Raw genomic sequence first — 19,017 nt, 5'->3', positions numbered from 1 at the left:
CTCATGGTGAAAAAGAATATGAAAGTGAATATATGTATATTCATGTATGACTGAAAAATTGTGCTGTACACCAGAAATTGTAAACTAACTATAACTCAATTAAAAAAAAAAAAACTTTGAGACAAATGAAAAAAAAAGATGTGACTTTGAAGCAAAAAACAAACAGTGTGGTATATAGTTTATTTAGTTTATTTTGTGATTCGATAGTGTATTTCCACCTCTAAAATAATTTTCATTTATGCCTCATTTCACAGTTGTTTCAGTATGGACATAAGATTAAAAGCATTAGTTTGTTTTGGGTTTCTTTGGTCATTCTGTACATAACAAATATTATAGCCAACATTTAGCTTAATTTTTTTCTTTCATTATAGAATATTTGAAAGTTAGATCACATGATCCAGAAGAAGCTATTCGTCATGATGTCATTGTTACTATAATAACAGCTGCCAAAAGAGACCTTGCCTTAGTAAATGATCAGCTACTTGGCTTTGTAAGGGAAAGAACACTGGACAAACGGGTAAAATCTGAGTAATTTTATTCCTTTGTAATTTACTGTGCTTAATTACATTGTTAGCAAAATACAATAGAAATTACAATCTATTGTATTTAACGTTTTTCTGTGTGAAAGTCAAGTTAATAAAGTGTTAAAGAGCTAATAATTTGTATGTTTTCTGCATATCTTTTAATTATCTTTACAAATGAATGTATTTGGATTCTATGGCTTTTCAGATCTTAGGTATGGGTTTGTCTTTTAGCTTACTTTTACAAAAAGGACGGCTAAATTAAAGTTATAGTTTATCTTTTCACTTACATGATGAGTTTCAAAAGAATAATGATTGATCACCTGCATTTATTTCTTATAGTTAGCATTTTCAAAAGTAACTGTCTTATATAACTTAGCTGGATTCATTGAACTAAAAGAATATCATACTTCCTATGAAAGTGATGTTTCCATATTGCTGTGCTAAACTTAGGTCTGAAATGATGGTTTATGTTTAGTTATTACTTTTTGTGTGATTTCCTCCAAGTGAATGCAGTTAAAAGTGTGGGTTGATAAAGAAGTAGTACTAAGAACAACAGTTCTTAGCAGTTATAGCAGTTGCTGAGCAATAGTATCAACTATAAATTCAGCCATAAATAACAGACAGATAGGCAAGACAGGCTGATTAAACATGTTACTTATGCAGTATCTCTTGGTTATGAAATACAGCAAGATGTATTCTTTAAATTCTTTCAAAATAGTCACAGAAGGCAAATAGATAAAGTGTACATCATTTAACTTATTCAACTATGTCAGTAATTCTATCTCTGAAGAGTTTTTTCCCTTGGCTTAAATTTAAATGGAATGACACTCCCTACTGGTTAGGTTAACTGCCCACATCCCCTTCCCCCTATACACACCAGATTTCAGGTATTGCCATTTGTATTATTGCCTCCTTTTAGAAACGTTTCACTCCTACTTCTGTCAGTGTTTAAAGTTTTAGGAAGAGTTGAGTAACTGATTCTTGATAACAGTATGTTACGGTCTGATAGCACCTACTGGACATTTAAGGACGTGGATTTAGTGTAATGAATTAAATGACCTTGAGTATAGCCTTTCTAAAACTTGTTTTCTGTAAAATGTGGGAACAGGACTTAATCTTTGGTTTCACTGCTTACATTCTTTAGTTTCATGTAAGAAATGTCAAAAGGCATCTGTGTTACCTGTTACAGGAACAGAGTTTTATACCATCTACTAAATAGCCCCCAAATGAGAAAATTTTAGAAAAAAAATTATAAGAAAGTATTAAATAAACCAAAGATAGTATTGATTTGTCATTGAGACAAGTCTTTTTTTGGTTATTGTTTTTATTCCATCATACTATCTTTGTTTTAACTCTAGATTTTTGTAGTCTCCTTTTCTGTCTACCCTCTTGTCACCACCTTTCTTTCCTCTTAGTAAATCATCCCAGTCTCTTTAAGTCCAAAAGAATCTTTAACTGACTAGGATGTGACTAGGTAAATCTTTTGCCCTTTTAATCTGCAAAGTAGGAAAAATCACCTAAGATAATCACTAAGGTGCTTTCCAACTTTGTAATTCTAGGATCGTGATACTAAATTTTGTTCTTCATGTCCTGAGTTAATATCAGAAGGGATATAACTAGGATAAAACATTCCAGATGATAGGGCCTTTGTTTGCAGAGTAAATTATACACTTTCTCTTTTATCTTTTAATCACTTCTAAAGCTTGACCAAAATTTTTTTAGGCAGAATCTAATGAAATCTTCTGTAAGATTTATTTACTGTTGCTTGGCTTTGAAGGAAATAAAAAATTAATAGATGATTTAGCAGTATTTGCATTGGATAATTTCAGAAAATAGTCTGTTTTCTAAATAGGAACATACTCAAAATGATTGGTACAGCAGTTTGTCTGCCTCTTATAAAAATAAACATTGTGCCAATTTATACATAAAGAAATTTGATTGTGCAACCTAGTGAAAGAAGTGGCAAATTTTGCAGTATTTTGAAGTTTGCTATCTAGCTCATCCAAAAAAACTTTATATTTTCTAGTGGCGAGTAAGAAAAGAAGCTATGATGGGTCTGGCTCAACTTTATAAGAAATACTGTCTTCATGGCGAAGCGGGAAAGGAAGCTGCAGAGAAAGTCAGCTGGATAAAGGACAAACTTTTGCATATATATTATCAGAATAGCATCGATGACAAGTGAGTCTAATATGTTGGTAAAATGAATTTAAAAGTGCTTTTAATTTTTTAAATATAAGTTCTATTTAATTTTTTTCACAATGATTTGTTTCTAAGTTTAGAAATCACTTTCTGCATATTTACACATATCATGTTTAAATAAAACTCTAGCCAGGATTGTAAGTTAGCATAATAAAAGTGAAATAGTCATGAGATTTGTACTGAGACTAGAGACCAAATGTTCATTCTGCCCCTTACTGTATGTTAGCTCTTGCACAACTGCTTTAGCTTTTTTATGCACTTGATTTTATCTAAAAATGAGTAATAATAAAGCCTTCCTTACGGAATTATCATGTGGATTAAAGAAAATAATGAATGTAAAGACCCTTAGCCCACTGCCTAGCAATACAGCACTATTTAATACTAGTTATTTTTCCTTCTTACAACACTGTAAGAACCATTAGAGGTGTTACTGTGCTTTTTTTTTAATTGACATAATGATCCTATATTTGTATATATTGTGAAATGATGGCCACAGTAAGACTGTTTAACATCTGTACCCATACTTAGTTACAAAATACTTTTTTTTTCTTGAGATGAGAACTTACATTGTTTTCATTTTGTGAATGTTGCTTACAATTCTGTATTGGATTACAATAATGATTTTGGTTTTTTGCAAAATACTTTGCAGTGTTTTATTGAATTAGACTACTTTGGCATCATTGGATATGTATTTCACTGACTAATGAAGAGCTTTTGTATTTTCTTATTCCAGTGATATTGAATAAATAAATATAAACTTAGCAAGAAGGATATTCCAATATTGTAAGGAATTTAGAAAGTAGAAAGGAGATCAAATGTGCATAGGAAAAGCTAAAATTTCAGGAAGTTCAAGAGAGATTCCCCCTTTTTGTACTCAGTGACAACATAGGAAAGGAGCCAGTGTAATTAGAGGAAATTAATGGGCTTTTTGGTGGGTGGGTTTTTTTTTGTTTGTTTGTTTGTTTTTTGAGAATTAGCTGTTCTTGAGATCATAGCCTTATATGTAGTGTTAAGCAATTCAGTATAGCTGCAGACTGATGAAGAATAGATGGAACAGCCTGTCACCCCATGTTTAGGAAAAACATATAACCCTTTTAGAACAAATGTTTCATACTGACAAATTAAAAAGTGTAGCCAGAAATAGCAATCATAGCTCTAAACTGAAAAATAACCATACTTGCAAGGAAAGGCCTTGATCACATACTGATCTTTTCCACTGTGTTTGCACACACAGGTGTAACTATTGGTATGGTAACTTTGCATAAAGTGGTTAAAATACAGAATGGCTATTGCTTCTAAAAATGGAATGATTTTATTACTTGGGGTTTTTTGTTTGCTTCATAGACTGTTGGTAGAGAAAATCTTTGCTCAGTATCTTGTCCCCCACAACCTGGAAACAGAAGAGAGAATGAAGTGCTTGTATTATTTATATGCTAGTTTGGATCCAAATGCTGTCAAGTAAGTTACTTTTTAAATGATTTAGAGTATTTCTTGGAGATTTTATAAAATTATTTCATCTTACTAATTGTCGTTGATAGGGTTGTTGCTTATTCTAGTTGAATCAAAAACCCCAGGTAAATATTTATAGAGAAAATTTTTATGATAAAAATTCAGGTAAGTTAAAGGCAAAAATAGTCCTGTATTCATAGACGTATTTGTCCACTGAGCCAGTAATGTGGTTTCAGGGATTCAGTGAACCTTATGTCAAAATTATCTTTTGGCCACCTGTTGACTGCCATCTAGATTACACTATTGGAGCTCTCCCATACTAAGCCTAAGAATTAAGTCCTGGTTCTTTGTCAGGAGCGCATATCCAGGTCACTTCAAGGTAGGGTAACTATATGATTGATGTCCAAACAGATATTTTTTAGACTGAAAGGAGGCAGTATTAATAATTTTGTCAAGACAACCAACATAAACTTTACCCCAGGCCACATAGAATGTGTGGACATTGCACTTTAATAAAGCTTTTTAAAAAGTAAGTCAGTCCTGTCATTGAGAATTCTGATTCTTTTGAATAAGAATCTCAGCCATTACATATATAACGTATGTGTGTGTGTGTGTAGATTTATATATATACATTTATAAGTTCACAATTATATATATAAATCTACAATTTTCATATAAATTCAAATTTATGGAAAAGTTGCAGGAATAACACAAAGCTTTATGATATCCCCTTTAACAAGTTTCATCATTTTTGACCACTTGCTTTATCATTTACCATTTGCACATACTTTATTTCTGTATACATATTTTCTTCTGAACCATTGGATCCCTTTGTCTCTAATACACTTCGGTTTATATTTGCTAAGAACAAGGATGTTCTCTAATATCACTAGAGTACCCTAATCAAAATCAGGAGATACAATATTGATAACAGTATTATTGTCTAATCCGGTGTGTATTCAAATTTCCTCAATTGTCCAAATGTCCTTTACGGATTTTTTTTTCTCCTTTTTGTAACACATTGCATATTTGTCATTGTCTCTAGTCTCTTTTAATTTAGAACCATTATCAGTCTTTGTCTTTATGACTTTGACATTTTTCAGAAGAGTATTGCATCTGTAGAATGTTCTCTCATTTGGGGTTCATCTAGTATTTCCTTATTATTAGATTGAGATTATGCATTTTCAGCAGAAGTTTCATAGAGTAACATATCCTTGTTGCAGTATATTAGGAGGCTTTAGCCATCATTTTTTAAAAAAAAAGGATTTGTAAATGGATCCTAATGTTCACTATAGGTAGTAAACCTTTGGCTTAAGGTCTTGGTCTCTATTTATATTTCAAAATATTTGGCAAAGAATACTCAGAGATAAACTTGTTTCCCAGAAGTCCTCTGGGCACCTGAAACTATGAAGAGAGTTTGTGAGAAAAGAAAATCTGCTTTCATGGAGAGAAGAGTCTAGAATAAACAAATTCAATTTAAATTTGGCATCTTGAATCTGCATCATTTCTGTGAAACTTGTTTTTTTGAAATGGTCCACGTTCCTTCATGCATACCCCCATAGCCTGGCATAAAAAGGTCTTAGATGATCTGATCCTTTCTATAGTATGTTTCAGCTTCCTGATGCTCTCCTACTCACACTGTGTGCTCCTAGCCTATAAAAAATATTTTTAACTTTCCTGTATGTTCCATGCACTTCTATGACATTTTATCTTTTTTTAGTACCAGAACGTTCTAGCTACCTCTGCTTGGAATGTCTTTCAATTCCTCATTTACCTCACAAGATCTTATCCATCCTTCTAAACATCTCAAATATTTTCTCTCATAAGAAGCCTTATATTTACTATTTCAAACTGAACTATCTTAATCCTAATAAATAAATTTTCTGGTGCTTAAAATTTTATGTAGATGTAGAATGATGTATCTACTCTGTGCAATAAGTAGTAAGGTTGAATAGTTACCAGTATTGTTATTTTTTTTCATGTTTATAACTATTTACAGAGCTCTCAATGAAATGTGGAAGTGTCAGAACATGCTTAGAAGTCATGTACGAGAACTATTGGATTTACACAAGCAGCCTACAGTAGGTTCATGATTTGTTTAAATTTATGGTTTGTTATAGTCATTGTTAGTTTTTCTGAAGTTATATATAATCAAGTAGGCAAAAAGTATCTCAAGTGTTTTATTTTCTGAATGTCAGTTAAACAATTTCTGTAGTTACCCAAGCTAAATTTCCATTTCACATGAGTATAACAAAATCTTACTTTCCAGCATGAACAAGGAAATGGTGTTTTCTAGTTTATCAAGCATTTAGACACTAGGAATTTATACATAGTTTATCAATTTTCAAATTAGAATTAAACCTCAAGATAAAATTACATTAGAAGTCATAATATATTTTTGCTCTGTGATTTTTGGTCCTTAGCTGTAGTCAGTGTCATGATTGGTATCAATCCTATAAATATGCCAAATCAAATTAACAAATTCTGCCCAATGTTTTCTGGAACATGAGGGAAAGAAACTTGAATAATCTCTTAGTATATTTCTGAATATATTTGCTAGAATAGATGTTCTTAGCCAGGGAACCATAGACAGAGACTCCTCAGTGCCCATGGATGCTAAAACAAGGGTTTTCGAACCTTTTTTTGTAATCGACCAGTTAATAAAAATGTAGGCTTTGCCAGCCATACACTCTCTGGTGAACTACTTGACTCTGCCTTTGTGGTATAGAAGCAGTCATAGATAGTATGCAGATAAATGGACATGACTGATCCAACAAAACTTTTAACAAAAACAGCAGATCCCAATTACTGAGATTTCATACAAATTAAATAATAAAATAAAACTTCATTGCAATGGAGGAAAGTGAAGTAAGAAGGGAGGTGATGATTTTAACATTTGGGCCACAAAGTAGCTAATAGAACTTTATTCAGAAAGAAAATTTTTCTACTCTTCACATTTTTAGTTTATTTCTTTGGTGTATGGTTTCACAGTAATTTTGATATGATAATTATTTTCATTATCTTCTGTTCGATCTTCTGGCAAGATTATTTTCCTAGGAAAGTTGTATATTCTTTTTAAAATTTTTAAATACCTTTCTTCTGACGTCTCCTTTCCTGCATTTGTGCTAACTTAATAGTTGTTGCTACTCCGTACTTCATTATCAACATAGGGTGTAGATATGGTAAGCACTGTTCTAGTGGGTAGATTGTGATGGATTTTTTTTTTTTTTTTTTTTTAATATCCAGGTGGGAAAGGTATAACTCAAGTGGTAGAGCACATGATTATCATGCATGAGGTCCTGGGTTCAATCCCCAGTACTTCCTCTAAGAATAAATAAATAAATAAATAAACCTAATTACCTCCCCCACCAAAAACAATTTAATTAATTAAAAATAGAAAATATCCAATACTGTGTATAAATTTTCTTAAAGAAATTTATTAGCACATATGACTTCTTTTATTTTTATTTTAAATTTCAGTCAGAGGCTAACTGTTCCGCCATGTTTGGAAAACTGATGACCATAGCAAGTGAGTATGTTTGTTGGCTCCATAGATACATAATAAACATCAAATAATTTACCCGGTGAAACTATCAATTTAATACTAAGTAAGACAAAAATAATTCTTCCCTTATTAATTTTATTTCTAAGAACCAGATAGGCTGATTATCTTTTGATGGCTTAAAATTATTTTTTAAGACAGCTTGCTTTTAGTTTAGTAGAGTAGTCTTTCTTTTGTAATATTGATTCTTTTTTAATTTTATAGAGAATTTGCCTGACCCTGGGAAAGCACAAGATTTTGTGAAGAAATTTAACCAGGTTCTTGGGGATGATGAGAAACTGCGGTCTCAGTTGGAGTTGTTAATCAGCCCGACCTGTTCATGCAAACAGGCAGATGTTTGTGTGGTTAGTAAATTATACTTCCACATTTGTTCTCCTAGCTTTGCTTATAGAAGCTTTTATTTCATTAAAGCCTGCTATACATAGATTATTTTATTTGTATGAGTTTAACAATATTATGAGCTCTGAATTACCTACAAATAGATCTGTGCTCAACTTAGTTCTCTTTACTTACCACTCATCAGCCAAATTGCAGGAAAAACATTAAGTGGTCCTAGGAATTGAGCAAGATAAAATGCTGTGTATTTAGTAGACACTCATTAGGTAAATAAGAATTTTCTAAAGGCTTGTGTGTGTATGTATTTTCTTCTCCCATGCATTAGCACAGAAAAAACCCTTGTTGGTAAATCAGCAATAGTTACATTGCCATATGTGCATTTATAGATAATTCCTATCTAGGCTTTTGTCTTCATTATGTTTGTAAACTATTTATTGTATAGAAAACTAGAATTGTTGACAGCATCTGGAAGGAAAACTTCATTCATTTATTCAGCATTTTATGAGACAGTTCTCTAATTTCATTCATATCAGTTACTACCAGTGTAACCTTTAGTAAGTTCTTCAGTATCTTTGAGCCTCATGTTTATTGTCTGTAAGTGTTAACAACCTCGCAGGGTTGTTAAGAGGAGATATATATAGATACAGATATTTGACCCTGCACTACCCTTTAGGATTTAAGTGAATTGTATTTCTATGCTATTACACATATATGACAAACACTATGCTTGGACCCAGCTTACAGAGATGAATAAGAGAAAGAAAATCATTTGTTATTTCTGTCTAACTTTGTTCTGGAAAGAATTAGAGTGGGATAATTATTTAAATATGTGATAAGGGATAAAGACTATAATATATATATACAAGTCTTCTGGGAGCATGGAGTAGGTTTTTTGTTTTTGTTTTTTCAATCTAGTAGGGATACAGGCCTGGCAGGAATATAGGATCTCTAAGTGGGTCTAAAACGAGTAGTAATTAGGATGAAGTTGGGGGGAAACATGTTAGGGAAGGGAGCAGTGGGCTCTTCCTTTGGACCTAGGGATGTGGATGTGCCAACTACTCAGACTACCTCAGTCTTTGCATTTCTGAGCTGGGTGGTTTGCTGAGAACGTTTAAAGATTTCATTTACATATTTGGCATTTAGAATTCTAGTTTCAGAATACTATGTCCTACAGGGCATCTATTATTATAAGTTGGATCATAGAATGAAATAGCTTGAAAATACCCTAGAGATAATTGACTTAACCACTTTATTTTACAGATAAGGAAATTGAATTTTAAGAAGGTGAAGTTTCTCATTCAGTGTTTCACAGCTAGTTATAGTGGCTGAGCTGCAGGTAGAGTCCAGATCTCATAGACCCACGATAGTGTTCTTTCTATACATTCCATCATTGTTTGCAAGAACCAGCACAAGCTGTACTGTATTGCTAGAGTACTGCTCAAGAAATACGGACCTTGAGAACAAACAATCAAGTGGTATTATTTGGTCTGAGAAAAAAGTAGGACTTGGGCTTAAGTTTGAAAAATGGCAGTAATGTGAATTCCTGCTGTTTGCCAGACCAGAAATATCTAAGAGTTTCCAAATCCAAAAAGTATATGCAAAACAGATGTAACCAGAACACCTCAGGATGAATACTGCAGTCCTGCAATGCAGCCAATCAGTGCTTCTGATTTTAGGAACCAGGAAAGTAGAGATGAGGACTGACTGTGCTTGCACTGGAAAGAGCAAGATAATGATGCCTTTTTGGAGGGGAGGTTATTCTGAGGATGTTTAAGTAATGGGCCACAAAATGGCTAATAGAACTCTGTTCTAGAAGAAAAAATTTCTACTCTTCACATTTTTAACTTCATTTTCTATGGTAAATAGTTTCACAGTCATTTCTCTCTTAGCTCTTAACGTTGTATATTCTAAGCACATTTTTTAATCTATGTATTCTCTTGTGTAAAGTAGGACTTAACAACAGCCTTAAATGCTCAGGAAAACAACCACTGTTAGAATAGTTTTTGCTGTTTTTCAGAACATCTGTATCATTTTGTCCTTTTCTGCAAGGGCTTTTGATATTAGTTACACGTATGCTTTAATATCCACATTCCTTTTTACCTAATAGTTTCATTCTGAAGGAGAAGAAATATATAAACATAAAATTAGTTTCTGTCATTCTTTGTGGCTTTTATTCCATCTTTGGGAGTCCCTTCTCTGTCTCCTACTAATGTGTATTTACCATCACCTCTTTTCTAAATGACAGTAGCTTCCTACTTCTTAAGAGGTGAACATTACTTAGTAAGAATGGAGATTCTGATAGTTTTCTCCCCCTTTGCCTTAGTTCCAATCCTGAACATTTTTAGCAAAAATACTTTAAACAAGAAATATGAATAGATACATACTGTGGAGTAAAACGACTATGCATGATGCTGTAGTGAGAGGGTGAGCAATGGTATTGAGATCTGTGCTATATAGATTTGCTTTTTCTTTAGACTTCAAGTTTTGAGTTTCCACACCTTGATTCTAGAAAAGGACCACTTATTTACCATAGCTTCAGCTCTGCTTGTTATTTTATCCTCTAGAACCTTCCTATGATAATTGTTCCCAAATTTTAAGATTTTCCATGAAGGTTGTTAATTCAGCATTTGAGGCAGTCCTAGGTTTGAATTTCAGCTGTAACAGTTACTATCAGTGTGACCTTTAGTAAGTTACTCACTATTTTTGAGCCTCATTTTCTTCATCTCTAAATATTGTCAGTGTCATAGGATTGTTAAATGAATAAGATCGAGTGAAATTTTATGTATGGCCTAATAGAAGGCCCCCTGCACTGCCCTTTAAGATGTAAATAAATAGTAATTCTATGGTATTACATACACATGACAAACACTGGGATGCACAGTACGTGTGAGTATCCTTATTTTTTTTCTTGAATGTGTAAAGAAAACAGGAAACTGTTTATTTGCTGCTATTACCTGCCACAAACTAATTTGGCTTGCTGCTTATCCCCAGTATCACTTAAGATTCTTGACACATGTCATATTTTAAAATAGTTGTTATGAGAGATTATCTAAATATTACGTATATAAAATGTGATTATGAAGGGTTACCTAAATGTAAGATTGTTATGTGGGATTACAGAAACACCAAGTTTTTAAAACTGTCTAATATTATTGTTTATATACAGTGGTATATTTTATATAGTGCTATTACTGTGTTTAAATGTGAATTTTTCTTTTTCCCTTTAGCATTTCCTTTTTTATTTTTCTATGCTTATATAGTACCATATACAGGACTAGGTAGTATCATAACTGTCTTCCCTAATGCTTTTCCATTTGTTATTACTTATATATAGTTTGTCTAGCAATTTTCCAGAGGTATATTTGTTGTTAGACAGTCACTGACTTTGTTAAAGCAATTAAATTCAATACAGAGTGGGGGAAAATCACCTCTTTGGGAGACCTGCACAAAAAAAAATTGATTTCAAAAGATAATATAGTCTTCAAGTTCAGATTTTAAATATGTGTGTGTGTGACTTAGAGCAAATTATATGAAGACTGAGTACTGCTTAAAATATTATTTTCCCAAATGCTGAAGTTTTGCCCAGTTAATTGCACCTTACAAAATAAATCAGGCATCTCTTAATGACTAAAAAGTTTTTTTCAGAATCTGTTCCTTCGGATTTACACTCTAATAACTAATATGGATGGTATCTAATTTAGTATGACCCTTATAATTAATTTGTGTCAAGACGTCTCTGAAACTAGGAATTTTTTTTTCCTTTATCCCCCTGGAAAAATATCATTAGATTTTTTTATGAAAAAAATACTTATTAATAGAGTGACTATCATTTATTACTGCTTTATAGTTTGGAGGACGTTTTAATATGCATTATCTTCTCAGCTAACATTTACATTTACTCATCAGAGATAGTGAATTAAAAGCCTTGTTATTAAAGTAAATTTCTTTCCCAGTGCCCAGCACATTGTAAATTTAATCTTGTCTTTGGAGGAATCCATCTCTGTAATCATTAAGTCCTTATATTCTTTGCAAACTTCCAGCAGTAATGTCTTTTCTTTGTAAGAGCTCTTTGATATAATTCCACCATCTTTGAATTATGTTCTTCTAGAACTGAAAAACTTTATAAATTTATGAATGAATTCTCTTCTCTTTAAAAAAACAAATTGTTGACATAAATAAAACACAATTTTTTTTTCAAATTAAGAAGTAAACCAATAAAACGTACCCATGAAAGTACAAGTTGTTTTTTAATTTTTTCAAAAGTAGTGCATTAAAGAGATTGTTTACTAAGCAGTAATTTCATGGGAGAAATATGAGATAAAAGGCATAAGTCATACCATGTCACCCCCCTTTCTCTTCTCTCAAGTCCAGGTTTTGTAGTGATTCCCTAATCAGTATATAATTTTAGCCAGGGTGTAAAGCAGAAAAAAGTTTTTTTGTTTTTTTGTGTTTTTTTAACATCTGATGGTTTTGAATCTTTAAATGCTTTTGATGCTCACAGTCATCTTTATTTTGAAAAACATGAAAGAGAATCAGACTTAATGGTAAAACTCTTTCCTTCCTATAGAGAGAAATAGCTCGGAAACTTGCAAATCCTAAGCAGCCAACAAACCCTTTTCTAGAGATGGTCAAATTTCTGTTGGAAAGAATTGCACCTGTGCACATTGATTCAGAAGCTATAAGGTAAGCTAGGAAATATATTCACTCAAAAATAAGACTATAGTCTGAAACTACAGTGTTGTAAATTTAAATTCTAGGTCCCTAAGGAGACCTAAAAAGGTTCTCTGCAGAATAGTATTTTGAAAGGAGCACAAGATTGCCATTAGACTAATCTGCTTTCAAAATATATATCTGTTACTTACCAGCTTAGTGGCTTTGGGGAAAGTTCTCTAATTTATGAGTTTTTAATTTATTTTTAACTTTAATGTGGGTATAACGTCTCCTTGTTGGATGATTGTGGATTAGTGATAAATATATAAAAAGTAAGTAGCCTAGCATAACAAACAGTGACAGCTATTGTTCTTAACTGTTCCCATAATTTCATACATTTCAGTTGTTTCTAATGATTTCCCATTGTAAACTTGTGTGAATACTTTTCCCTTGCCCTAAGCATTTTTCCTGTAGGTTAGCTATATATCTTTCTTTTCACGTTAGATTACTAAATAGCATTTATTGACTCTTTTTTCAAACAGCCTTGGATAAGGAGACCTGGTTCTAGGTATTAGTTCTTTCATCTTATGTGAATCACTGCTTTGGTTGTATTGAAATACCAATTCTTTTCATTTGCTACGGCTGCCATAACAAAATGTCATAGACTGTGTGACTAAAACAACAGAAATTTATTTTCTCACATTCTGGAGGCTAGCAGTCCAAGATCAAGGTATCAACAAGTTTGATTTCTCCTGAACCTCTCTCATAGCGTGCAGATAACCTCCTCCTTGCTTTCCTTACACATCTATGTCGTAATCTCCTCTTCATATATGGACAACAGTCATTGAGGATTATCGCCCACCCATTTGACCTCAGTTTACCTTAATTATCTCTTTAAAGGCCCTATTTCCAAATATAGTCACATTCTGAGGTACTGGAGGCTAGGATTTCAGCATATAAATTTAGGGAGTACATAATTTAGTTCATAATGGTAATGTGGGGTTTGGGGGGTTTTTTAACTAAGATTTCCTTATCCTTTTACTTCCTTATTTGCAAATAAGAAAACTAAGGTTTCAGAGAGACTAAGTGGTATGTTCCACAGCTGGGTGATGACAAAAAACTATAATAACTTAAACTGAGATTCTTTGCTCTATACCATTTGATTTTAATGGGATAAATCAAGGAAATGACAGACTTGAGCACTCTTACCTTTGCATATTGACTTTGAAAGAGACATATAATGGCATCAGGAAACCTCTGCTATTTGTCTCCATGAGGCCTCACAGGGTTTCGTTACTTTAGTAAATTATAATAAGCTTGTGTTTGATCTACAATCTTAAAAGACCAAAAACTCAATTTTTTTTCGATAGCTTCATGGTTGTTTGGACTCAGAGAAAACAACTTGTGGTTAGGATTTCAAAGAGACTAATTTTATGCAAAATTCCCATTAATTTTTCTGGGAAATATGTCATAATACTCCTTCCATGTAACCAAATATTCATGGAATATAAATTGCAGATAAAAGCCTTGATGATTCATTTAACATTACATTTAATGGAGCAATTTGTAAAGTACATTGGGTAACTGGGGAAGGAGAGCTACCTAACCCAGACTGTGAGATAGGCTTGTTATTAGGGAAGGTTCCTGAAATAGATGGTATATAATATGGGTAGTGAAAGATCAGTAGGAATTTTAGTAGATTGGCAAGGTGCAGATTGCAGGGCAAGAGCAGACCAGGCCACTAGCCCCATGGCATTGGGTAAGTTATTTAAACTGCTCTGAGCTTTAATTTTCTCATCTTTAAAATAAGAACAATAATAATAATTACTACTCAGTGGAGTTGTTGAGAGGCTGAAATAACACATGAATATGTAAAGCACTTAGCATAATGCCTCACACACAGTAAGTGCTGAATGAGTGTTAGTAGCTATTCTAGCAGACATAAAAGAACAAAGGCAAAAGGAATCAGTAGGTATTTAGAAAATTGCATGTACTTCAACCATAATGAAAGATTTGGGAAGAAAGGATTGGGAATAGTAGAAAATCATTATAAATACAACCATTTTTAAATTTATTTATTTTGTTATATTTCCCTCAGACTTATGTCCATACAAATATACATATGCATACTACAGTTAGTTATTGGTCTGTAGATAGTGGTTGAAAGTGAAGTAGTAATTGTAGTAATGATTAAAACCTGGAGAGAGTGTACAATTTAAAAGGAAAAAGGTTGAGGACTGAATCCTGCAGAAAATTAGCAGTTAAGAAGCTGGCAAAAGATAAGGAATTTATTAAATTTGAAAAATGTTTTAATGGAGGCATGGTCAAAAGTAGAAAATCAGGAAAGTGGTATCACAGAAGCCAAAGAGGGACTAAAAGGTCAGGGGTCAGATGCTACCAAGAGTGAAATAAGTACTAAAAAAGTATCCGTTGAATTTAGAAAATAGAAAAACAACACAATGCCCAGAATAGTTTCTTTGGTTAGCAAGGGTGAATCAGATTACCATCGATTGAGAAGGGCATAAGATAGTCCTTCCATATCCACATCATGTGTACACAAAGGAAATATTGAGCAGAGAAAACTGTTCAAGCCTAGAGGTGACTGGCCTAGCTCAGTAGGAGTCCACTATATCCCACCTGGCCACCTTGAGGTCTGAGAAAACCAAAGGGCTATATACCCTGTCATACCTCTAAACTGCTATAGGAGATAAATGTTCCCCGTTTATCTGGGGGAGCCAGTATAAACAGTTTAGCTATAAAAAGCAAAGGAGAAAAATGAGATGATGCAGAGAGTAAGTTTGAAGAAGGGTCTTTTTTTGTTGTTTTTAATGAAGGAATTTTGAATATTTAAATACCTTTAAAAGGTATTGAAGAGTCTTGAGTTCAGGCCAAATCCTGTGTGTGATTTTTCAAGCTCAACCCTAGTCAGTTACAAAGACTTTATCTGGAAGGCCTCATTGGGGAAAACTGCCCTCCATGCACCAAACTTTGTACACAGGCAATGCACTGCATTCTCTGAAAGAAGTTGCAGTCAAGAACTCGGGAGCTTACAGTCCATGGCCTTGCATGTGGCTGTGTTCTGAACCCAGATGCCTCCATTTGAGGCCTCCTTATGAGTATATTGGGGTAAGGAGGTCCTGAGCCAAGGCTTTTCCCAGGTGTCTCTGCCAAGATCTCGTTATCAGGAGGGGGAAAGTAGAAGCTATGAAAATATCTTCTCATCTCTGACTGAGTACTTTTCCACTCCTGACCCTTCTCCTCTCCCTTCTCTCAGTTCTATAAAAGGGCATAAACCCTTGTTTGGGACTCCCTCAGCAGGGAAAGAATCCCAGGTCTTAGCTGGTCCACCTGCCCCTTACCTAATGCTCTTCTGTGGACATAAATGGGATAGTCGGGGAACCAGTTGATTTTTTCCTATTTGGCTTCTGGTTTAACATCACAGTAAGTGATTAAAGGCTAAAAAAAGGTATTAAAAGAAGAGAGGTTGAAGATGGGCTAAAAGGAACAGAACTATGATAGAAGAGTATCCCTAAAGAAACAGAACAGGAAGAATGAAATCTTCCCCGATGACGTGAAAAAATGATAGATACAAATTCGAGGAGGTAAGAAGATAAGGTATAGAAAATTACAGTTTTTACTCAAAGCCTCCATTATTCTCCATTAGGTTAAAAAGTGAGGTAATCTGCTCAGTGTAAGAATTTAAAAAATAGACCTAAGTTAGAATGGTAAAGATTTGAAACAGTTCTTATACAGAATAGGAGAGAAAGATGTCCCTTACCAAAGAAGACGTCCCAAGCAGTTTTAGATTGGTGATAATCTTTTGCTTCATGATATCCCATGAAGTATATGGAATGCATATTACTTATCTAATTTAGAAATGAGGGAAAATACTTTCACAGGAGAGAAGACTACAGTTCTGGCTTCACTATTTGGGTCTTTTCTCAGATAGTGTTTCGACTCATAGTGGTGACCCCACCTGCATTGTAATGAAAGCAGAGATTATGCCTGTCTTGTTTTACACTGTATTTCCAGGATAAACCCTAAGACTTAGCAAACAATAGGTAGTCAGTAAATACTGAATAAATAAATGTGTGCACTGACTTCTATCACAAGTGGTCAGATACATTTTTGTAAATTTTATCAAACATATTTATAATCTTGTTAGTAAATTCATGGTTTTTATAGGATTTCCTTCTAACAGAAAGCTTAATTTAGAATATTTTTCTCAAATTGGGAATAAGTTTTAAAATATATATATATATATATAAAATGTAAGAGGTTACACTTCTAGAACAAAATATAGGGTAAGCAAGATTTCTTAGTGAAATCTAAGTGACAGAAAATTATTTTTTTCTCTTTGCAAGACACCATTAAGAAACAGAAAAGTCAGACCACAGAACCAGAAAATATTTGCAAAACATATATCTGATAAAGAATTATATCCAGAATATTAAAAGAACTCTTACTACTCAATATTAAGACCAGTTTTAAAATGGGCAAAAAATTTTAACAGATACTTTACCAAATAAAATATACAAATAATAAATAAGCACAATAAAAGACAATCAACATTATTACTTATTATGGAAATGCAAATTCAAATTACAATAAGAAATACCACTACACACTTACTAGGAGGCTTAAATTTAAGATAGTGACTATACACAGTGTTGGTAAGGATGTAGACTGACTTAACCATGTGTTGGTGATGTTGAAAGCAGTTTGTTGTAACATTAAATGTACATATATCACCAAACAACTCAGGAATCCCAATACTAGACATTCACCTGTAAGAAAAGAAAACATACTTCCCATAAAGACTAAAATTTAACTGCCTGTAGCAGCTTTATTTACATCTTTAAAGTGGAAAGACCTAGAAGTCCATCAGTTGGTAATTGGATAAACATATTGTTGTGTACCTATACAACAGAATATTCAGAAGTAGAAAAGAATGAACCACTGATTCTATACAGCTACATGGAGGAATCTCAAAAGCATTGTCACATAAAAGTTGTCAGTTGCAAATATATAAAATATACAAAATTTTAGAAAAGGTAAAATTATAGTGACAGAAACCAGATCAGTGATTGCCAAGTTGGGAAAAAGGAATTGACTGCAGAAGAGGAATAAGGCAAGTTTTTGTGGAGACGAGAATGTTTTATGTATGGATCTCCACGGTGAGACACTACTTTACACCTGCTAGAATGGCTATAATCGAAAAAACAAGTTGGAAGGGATGTAGAAAAATTGGAACCCTCATGTATTGCTAGTGGGAATGTAAAATGGTGGAGCTGCTTTGTAAAACAGTTTGGCAGTTCCTCCAAAAGTGGTATATGGTGCCACAAAGTTACTATATGAACTTGCAATTACACTCCTGAATATATGCCCATACAAAACCTGTGTATGAATGTTCATGGCAATATTATTCACAGTAGCTAAAAAAGCAGAAACAATCCAAACTGTCCTATGTGCATACACTAGAACATTGTTCAGAATTAAAACTAATGAAGTCCTGTTACATACTACATACAACATGGATGAACCTCGAGAACAGTTTGCTAAGAGAAAGGAGTCCACTTTTCTTTCAGAAGTGGACTTTTGAAAGATCACATATTGTATGGTTCCATTTATATGAGATATTCAGAATACGTAAATGTATATACCAGCAGAAAGTAAATTAGCAGATGCCTAGGGCTAGAGGAGGTGGGGATGAGTAAGAAATGATTCCTAATGGGGAAGAGGTTTGTTTTGGGATGAGGGGAAAGCTAATTTTAGATTGTGGTAATGGTTGTACAGCCCTATGACTATACTGAAAAACTATTGACTTACATATTTTAAATAGGTGAATTGTATGGTATGTAAATTGTATTATAAGTTAATATTCATACACTAACATCCAATTTGGTTTTTTTTAAAGTTTTTGCATCAATTGAAGATATTGATGAAGCTTTTAAACTATTGTGATATAAAAGGGGAAATGAAAATGCTGAAAGTGGTTTAAATTTCAGCATCTGCATCTTAACATGTATTTTGTACTTTAAAAATTTTATTGACTTAAATATGTATAACACCAAGGGAAAAAATTTAACCTAAAACTTTTATGATTATGGTCCATTTGTTGAATATTTGCCTGTACTAGGCTATTTGCTATAATAATTTAATGTCCTCAAAGTAATATTTTCTTCAGTTTCTTGATGAAGAAATGAAGTCTCAAAACCAAAAATTACAGTTGTTTTTACTTAAATAATACCATATTGCCACATAGTCTGATTATTATTGATCAGGTAATACTTCATT

The 19,017-nt window shown here is 33.0% G+C and overlaps 1 protein-coding gene across 2 annotated transcripts in view; it reads left to right on the top strand.

Annotated features, from left to right (window-relative positions):
- PDS5A (PDS5 cohesin associated factor A) overlaps positions 1 to 19,017 on the top strand; it is a 116,786-nt gene that overhangs the window by 55,248 nt on the left and 42,521 nt on the right. For both annotated transcript variants that reach the window (XM_006188970.3, XM_032496239.1), the window contains exons 10-16: positions 372 to 517; positions 2,551 to 2,702; positions 4,068 to 4,181; positions 6,172 to 6,253; positions 7,653 to 7,701; positions 7,939 to 8,078; positions 12,638 to 12,753. In XM_006188970.3, coding sequence (XP_006189032.3) covers positions 372 to 517; positions 2,551 to 2,702; positions 4,068 to 4,181; positions 6,172 to 6,253; positions 7,653 to 7,701; positions 7,939 to 8,078; positions 12,638 to 12,753 — 799 coding nt within the window. The remainder of the gene's footprint in view (positions 1 to 371; positions 518 to 2,550; positions 2,703 to 4,067; positions 4,182 to 6,171; positions 6,254 to 7,652; positions 7,702 to 7,938; positions 8,079 to 12,637; positions 12,754 to 19,017) is intronic.

The sequence above is a fragment of the Camelus ferus genome, chromosome 2 (genome assembly GCF_009834535.1).
Source record: "Camelus ferus isolate YT-003-E chromosome 2, BCGSAC_Cfer_1.0, whole genome shotgun sequence".
NCBI lineage: Eukaryota > Metazoa > Chordata > Mammalia > Artiodactyla > Camelidae > Camelus > Camelus ferus.
Note: the sequence above shows the minus strand (reverse complement) of the source record. Positions and strands in the feature narration are given on the sequence as shown.